Consider the following 8,084-nt stretch of genomic DNA (forward strand, 5'->3'; position numbering starts at 1 on the left):
TCCCTCCCTCCCTCTCCTCCGCCCGCCCCCTCCCTCCCTCCCTCTCTCTCCACTCTCGTGCTCTCATTCTACAAAAGCTTGAGTTCTCTCTGCTGCTAGAGTCATTATTGGTGTTCCTTCTCCTGGACTTGGGAAGGTAGCAAGTGAGCAAATCTGGTTTGTTGAATTTGCCTTTACCAAGGGTGTATTTATAGGATGCTGTGATATTTGAACAATTAATTAGTAGTTAAATAATATTATTTTAAGTATTTTGATAGTTAAAGTTATGCTAATTCTTTTTGTTGCTTATATTTTAACTTGTCTAAGAACAAAACGTGTTGTTTAAAGCCTAGTACAGTTGGTTCTGCTATAATGCTTTTCTTTAACAATCATTGACTATAACACGATGGGAGAATTTAGACCATTATTTGTAGGACGTGATCTTTCTCTACCTGCATTGGCTATTGCATGATTCTGGTCCCATTGGTTTAAATGGTGCTACTATTACGTGATTTCTTATAACACGAGATCGCATTGGAATGGAACTATCATGTTATAGCAGGACAAACTGTAGTCTGACCAATCACATCACATCTGGAAAGCAGCACCTTCCACTTGCCTTTAAATAAAATAAAAGTTACGGTCTAGGCTATTTCTTGATCTGTTTTGAGGAACTTGGTCTGGTTAATAACAATGGTCACATTTGAAATAATTAAAAATCGGGAATAAAAAACTAGTCTAATGACAATGATGTAACCATTGTCAATTGTCATTAAACTCATCGAGCTCGCTAATGTCCTTTAGGGAAGGAAACTGCCATCCTTATCTGATCTGGCCTACATGTGACTCCAGACACACACAATTGATTCTTGCCTGTCCCTAACTGGCCAGAGAACAGTTAATAACTACAGGGCTAACTAGGGACACCCACATCTTGTGAACAAATAGAACAAAAATTGTTGTCCTGTTTTAGTATAGAAATGGCAGCATTTTAACAATGAGCCAGAGCTTCAGTGACATTGAAACTCTAATGAGACCTTTTGGAAACCTTTCAGCATCATTCACGACGTGTGTATGAGATTCTTCGGCTACGTGTGACCAACATGAGTGATCCAGCGCAAAGCAGCGAGTACCGACTGGATGTGAAACGCAGACTTGCTATTCCTTTTAAGGTATTTCAATCTATGAAGAACAGATCTGGAGCAATGATTTTTGGAGGTGGACGTAGGAAGAGGATGAATGGAGACATGGGTGGGGATACCAAAGTAAAATGTAAGGGTCATCCACTCTACATTCCTGACCATGTTACATGTTAGAACATAGAAACATACAGCATAGAACAGGTCCTTCGGCCCACGATGTTGTACCGAGAATTATTCCTAATCTAAATAAAATAACCTAGCCAAGCACCCCTCAATTCACTGCTGTCCATGTGCATGTCCAGCAGTCGCTTAAATGTCCCCAATGACTGGTACCACCACCACCGCTGGCAGCGCATTCCATGCATTCACAATTCTCTGCGTAAAGAACCTACCTCTGACGTCTCCTCTATACTTTCCTCCTAATATCTTAAAGCTATGACCCCTCGAGTCAGTCAATCCTGCCCTGGGAAAAGTCTCTGGCTATCGACTTCACCCATGCCTTTCATTACCTGATCGAGGTATAGAAGGTAACCTCTCTTCCTCCTTCTCTCCAGAGAAAAAAGTTGGAGCTCAGTCAACCTCTCTTCGTAAGACCAGCCTTCCAGTCCAGGCAGCATCCTGGTAAACCTTCTTTGCACCCTCTCCAAAGCCTCCATATCTTATAATAGGGTGACCAGAACTGGACACAATATTCCAAGTGTGGTCTCACCAGGGTCTTGTAGAGCTGCAGCAAAACCTCGCGGCTCTTAAACTCGACCCCCCTGTTAATGAAAGCCAAAACACCATATGCTTTCTTAACAACCCTATCCACTTGGGTGGCAACTTTGAGAAAACTATGCACTTGAATATCAGGATCCCGCTGTTCCTCCACACTGCCAAGAATCCTGTCTTTAATCCTATATTCAGCATTCGAGTTTGACCTTCCAAAATGCATCACTTCGCATTTATCCAGGTTGAACCCCACTGCCATTTCTCCGCCAAGCCCTGCATCCTGTCTGTGTCGCACTGCAACCTGTAACCGCCTGTAATAATACTATCAACAGCACCTCCAATCTTTGTGTCATCGGCAAATTTATTAACCCACCCCTCAACCTTCTCATCTAAGTCATTTATAAAAACTACAAAGAACAGAGCCCTGCGGGACACCACTCAACACTGACCTCCAGGCAGAATACTTTCCATTTACAACCACTCTCTGCCTTCTGTCAGCCAACCACTTCTGAATCCAGACAGCCAAATCTCCCTGTATCCCATACCTGCCTGACTTTATGAATGAGCCTACCATGAGGAACCTTATCAAATGGCTTGCTGAAGTCCATATAAACCCCATTCACTGCTCGACCTTCATCGACCTGTCTTGTTACCATCTCAAAGAACTCAATAAGATTTGTGAGGCATGACCTGCCCTCTCAAAGCCATGCTGACTGCCTTTAATCACACTATGCTTTTCCAAATAGTCATAAATCCTATCCCTCAGAATTCTTTCCAAAGCCTTGCTGACCACAGACGTAAAACTCTGACTGGTCTGTACTTGCCAGGGTTTCCCTATTACCCTTCTTGAAAACAGTAACAACATTTGCCTCCCTCCAATTCTCCGGTACGACTCCCATGGAGAGTCAGGAAGCAAAGATCTTTGCCAGCAGCTTAGCAACTTCCTTTCCCGGAGCAACCAAGGATAAATCTGGTCTGGCCCTGGGGATGTATCGATCTTAATGTTTTCCAATAATTTCCAGCACATCAACTTCATCCATCTTGATCTATTCAAGCCTATTTCCCAACTAGAAAAAAGAGCCAAGAAAATTTACAGTCCAGGAACAGGCCCTTCTGCCCTCCAAACCTGAGCTGATCAAAATCCACTGTCTAAACCTGTCACCCAATTCCTAGGCATCTGTATCCCTCTGCTTCCCCACTTCCTCTCACATTTGTCCAGATGCATCTTAAATGAATCTACCGTGCCTGTCTCTATTATCTCTGCTGGCAACGTGTTTCAGACGCCCACCACCCTCTGTGTGAAGTACTTACCGTGTGTATCCCCCTTAAACTTTTCACCTCTCGCCTTGAAAGCATGACCTCCCGTTATTGAATCCCTCACCCTGGGAAAAAGTTTATCTCTGTCTACCCTGTCTATACCCTTCATGATTTTGTAGACCTCAATCAGGTCCCCCCTCAATCTCCTTTTTTCTAATGAAAACAATCCTAACCTACTCAACCTCTCTTCATAGCTTCCATGCCAGGCAACATCCTGGTAAACTTTATCTGCACCCTCTCCAAAGTGTCCACATCCTTTTGGTAATGTGGCAACCAGAACTGTGTACACAGTATTCTAAATGCGGCCAAACCAACGATTGTATAATTTTAACATAACTACCAGCTCTTCTACTCAATACCTCGTCCAATGAAGGCAAGCATACCATATGCCTTCTTGACCACTCTATCCACCTGTGCAGCAACCTTCAGGGTACAATGGACCTGAACTCCCAGATCTCTCTGCTCATCAACTTTTCCCAAGGCTCTTCTGTTTACTGTATAAATCACTCTAGAATTAGACTTCCCAAAATGTATCACCTCACATTTGCCTGGATTGAACTCCATCTGCTACTTCTCCGCCCAACTCTCCAGTCTGTCTATATTCTCTTGTATTCTTTGACAGTCCCCTATACTTTCTGCTACTCCACCAATCTTTGTGTCATCTGCAGACTTGCTGATCATACCAACAGTGCCTTCTTCCAGATCATTTATATATTTTACAAACAACAGTGGCCCCAACATTGACCCCTGTGGAACATCAGTGGTCACCTTTCTCCATTTCGAGAAACTCCCTTCAACTATTACTCTCTGTCTCCTGTTGCTCAACCAGTTCTTTATCCACCTGGCTAGAACACCCTGCACACCATGTGACTTCACTTTCTCCATTCGTCTACCATGGGGAACCTTATCAAATGCCTTACTAAAGTCCATGTATATGATATCTACATCCCTTCCTTCATCTATCAACTTGATCACTTCCTCAAAAAACTCTAAGTTAGTAAGGCACGATCTCCCCTGCACAAAACCACGTTGCCTGTCACTGAGAAGCCCATTCTTTTCCAAATATAAATAGATTTTATCCCTCAGTACCTTCTCCAGCAACTTTCCCACCACTGACGTCAGGCTAACTGATCTGTAGTTACCTGGATTTTCCCTACTCTCTTCCTTGTATAAGGAGACAACGTGAGCAACCCTCCAGTCCTCCGGCACCTCACCTGTATCTAAGGATGCTACAAAGATATCTGTCAGGGCCCCAGCTACTTCCTCTCTCACCTCCCTCAGCAACCTGGGATAGTTCCTCAAAGTTTTCATTCACAACAAGGTCCCTTTCATTAGTGAAAACCAAAGCAAAAAACTCATTTAGGTCTTCCCCTAGCTGCTCGGACTCCACGCACAAGTTCCCTCCGCTATCCCTAACTGGTCCTACCTTCTCTCTGATCATTCTCTTATTCCTCACATATGAGTAAAATGCCTTTGGGTTCTCCCTAATCCTTCCCGCCAAACCTTTTTCGTGCCCCCTCCTGGTTCTCCTCAGTCCATTTCTGAGTTCCATTCTAGCAAGCTTGTAATCCTTTAAAACAGTACGAGACCCTTGCTTCCTCCACCTTACGTACGCTGCCTTCTTCCTTTTGATGAGAAGCCCCTCTGTTCTTGTCATCTAAGGCTCTTTAATCTTACCCCTTCTTGCCTGTCTCAGAGGAACAAATTAGTGCATCACTCCCAACAACTGCTCCTTAAACAGTCTGCACATGTTTGTTGTGCCCTTTCTAGGGAACAATTACTCCCAATCTGTACTTCCCAACTCCTGTCTGATAGCATCATAATTTCCTTTTCCCGAATTAAATATCTTCCCATGGGAACTGCTCCTTTCCCTCTCCGTGGCTATGGTAAATGTGAGGCAGTTATGGTCACTGTCACCAAAGTGTTCTCTCACCAGGAGATCTGACACCTGTCCTGGCTCATTGCTGAGCACCAAATCCAAAATTGCCTCTCCCTCATCGGTCTGTCTACATACTGAGTAAGGAAACCTGACAAAAATGGCTCCATCCAAACGATCTGCACTTAGGAGGTTCCAGTCAATACTGGGAAAGTTGAAGTCACCCATAACAACAACCCTGCTACATCTGCGTTTTTCCAAAATCTACCAGCGTATGAGTTCTTCGATCTTCCTACTTCTGTTTGAGGGTTTTCTCCAGACCCCCTATGAGGTGACTGCTCCTTTGCTGTTCCTAACTTCCACCTATACTAACTCAGTAGACAAACCTTCCTCGACAACCTCCGTTTCTGTAGCTGTGACGCTCTTTCTGATTAGCATTGCTACGCCGCCCTTCTCTTTTTCCACCCTCCCTATTCTTGTTAAATATTCTCAACCCAAGCAACCATTCCTGCCCCTGTGAAACCCATGTCTCCATTATGGCCACAACATCATAGAGCATGGATCAGTACTTGGGACTAAGTTCATCACTCTTATTTCTGACACTCCTTGCGTTAAAACAGACACACTTTAACCAATTCCTTTGTTTCATCAAGTGAAAAACCTTCCTGATAGATTCACCACATCCTGTCACTGCCCTGTCTAAAACTGCTCGCCCCCCTCAGATGTATAGCTCTGGTTCCCACCCCCCCTGCCAAACTAGTTTAAACCCTCCCAAACCATACGAGCAAATCTCCCACCCAGGACATTGTGCCCCTCCAGTTCAGATGCAACCCGTCCTCCATGTGCAGGTCCCACCTTCCCCAGAAGGTATCCCAATGATCTAGATATCTGAAGCCCTCCCTCCTGCACCAGCCTCGCAGCCATGTATTAAGCTGCACTCACTCACTGTTCCTCACTTCACTATCTTGTGGCACCGGTAGCAAACCTGAGATCACTACTCTACTTGTCCTGCTCTTCAGCTTCCAACCTAGCTCTCTGTAGTCACTTTTCAGATCTCAATCCCTTTCCTGGCTATATGTTGGATGCAGTAGGGAATCAAAAGAGAGGGAAGAACGTTAGAAGATTTTCTGTGCTGTGTCCTTTCTGATCCCAAGTGCAGAGACCTCCTCTGTGGGAGCTTTGTTTCATTTCTTGTTTAACTCTTCCAGAAAAATAAAAAAGAAGCAACACGTCTTTCCCGGTTGATGCCAGAAGATTGGCTTGCACAGCAGGCAGAGATGAGTGTAAGCCAAGAGCAGGAGTACTTGGAGGAGACCTATCAGAGCACTGTGGAACAGTACCGACGTATCCTGGAGCGCTTAGCACGTGTCTGAATTCAGTTGCAAATCTTGCTCTTGTCTTGATGCAGGAGTCCAGATTAGTTAACTGGAGATTGTAATATTGCTGCATTGTTCAAGGAACTGTTCCTAATCACAATAAGTAAATGGTTTTCCATTGAAATTGGAGCACTCGGTCAATGTGAAGCCTTTCTCTGCTCTTGTGTACAGTTTGCTAAGCGTCAATCAGACAGCAAGATAAACATCTTTTTAAAATGTATATATAGAAGCACTGTACTATATATTTTTAAAAAAGACATTTATTCAGTTTTACTCTTGAAATCTCCAGCCATACGTAATGGCAATCTATGATTTTGGTGGGAGGATAAGGCCTCGAAAGACTCACTTTAGCAGAGAAAGGCACTGCTTTCTTTTGGTATTGGATAAAAGCAAATAAAAACTTCATTTTTATCTGATCGCTGAACTCTCAAGCTTCCAAAATTAAACCAGTTGAGTCTTTATTCTGTAGCACTGTTTACCTCTGAGAAAGATAAATATACCAAATCCTTTTTCCTGTAAACAGTGGGGTACCCTGAAATGGCATTGCTAATACACTCAACAGTGTTAGAATACTACCAGTAGTAGTTTGTAAGGTTTAAAAAGTATGTATCATACATATATATTCATGATCATTCGGCCACCAGATCTCAACAGTTAGGGTCAGACAGACCAGAAAGCAGGCAAGCAGCAGCAAAGTGTGCTCAGAGTTCTCTACCCTTTCCTTGCCGTGCATGTACGAGTAAAGGAGCAAGGCTATCTTTCCAACAGGGGCAGACAGGCCTGGCTAATAATGGTAGATAAAAGAACTCTGCCATGACTGCCAGGGTACCGAAAACGATCAGCAGGAATCTGCTTCAAACAACTCCGGAATCCAGGTTGCTGAGAGTGAGAGACAAGTTGGACCTCCTCACTCTGGCGCACCATCAGAGAGAACTGGAAGACGTAGAGAATCCTGAAGGAAAGGAAAGTCAGGCCCGGCGAGATGTGGCCAATAAAGGTGCCCATGTTGGAGCTGAGGTACTTTGAATGAAGAGATCCTGCTATGATGAGCCTGTCAATCACATACAGCAAGGCAGGCTGTTTTTTTTTGTTTTAGCAATTTCTTGGGAACTCCTTTCCAGTTTCCTTTATTCAAGCACCTGTTTTGAGGTGCCAACGTTTTGAAAAGGTTGACCCCGCCGTGAAGGGGAAATTGAACGGGTTTTAACTGAGTTCAGTGCAATAAACAAATCGAAAGCATGTTATAAAACCTCCGCACCCTCAGACGCAAACACACTTTTGGCATAGGGCACCTGTAAAACAGCTGAAATGTGTTCTTGTGCTAAGTGTACTGTTTTGAAAGTTAATTCTTGAGATTTTGTGAAAAGGATCTCTTCTCCGACCCCCCCCCCCGCCCAATTACCATACCCTGGAAAATAACACCAAAATATTGTTATTGCTAAACACTGCTGTAACTCTGGTTACAGTCTTAGCTGTAATATTGCACATAGCACACTGGAAACAGGTGTGGCAGTGCCGATGTGGGATCGCACTGGACAGGTTCCTTCAGCTGCAGGCTATACGTACAAACTGTGTGTGTATTCTGCTGATTTCAATGACTGCAGTTTGCCGCCAGGTAACTGTAAGAATTGCCTTGTACCTTTTAAAGGGGAGGCCACGCTGGCTGAAGCAGGTGCTGAAAGT

The 8,084-nt window shown here is 44.1% G+C and overlaps 1 protein-coding gene across 1 annotated transcript in view; it reads left to right on the forward strand.

Annotated features, from left to right (window-relative positions):
* Positions 1-6,817, forward strand: part of hat1 (histone acetyltransferase 1) — a 50,678-nt gene extending 43,861 nt beyond the window's left edge. The window contains exons 10-11 of the mRNA XM_043682057.1: positions 1,035-1,151; positions 6,234-6,817. Of these exons, the coding sequence (XP_043537992.1) occupies positions 1,035-1,151; positions 6,234-6,398 (282 nt within the window). The 3' untranslated portion in view covers positions 6,399-6,817. The remainder of the gene's footprint in view (positions 1-1,034; positions 1,152-6,233) is intronic.
* Positions 6,818-8,084: the final 1,267 nt, after the last annotated feature.

Source organism: Chiloscyllium plagiosum, chromosome 43, assembly GCF_004010195.1.
Source record: "Chiloscyllium plagiosum isolate BGI_BamShark_2017 chromosome 43, ASM401019v2, whole genome shotgun sequence".
Lineage (NCBI taxonomy): Eukaryota > Metazoa > Chordata > Chondrichthyes > Orectolobiformes > Hemiscylliidae > Chiloscyllium > Chiloscyllium plagiosum.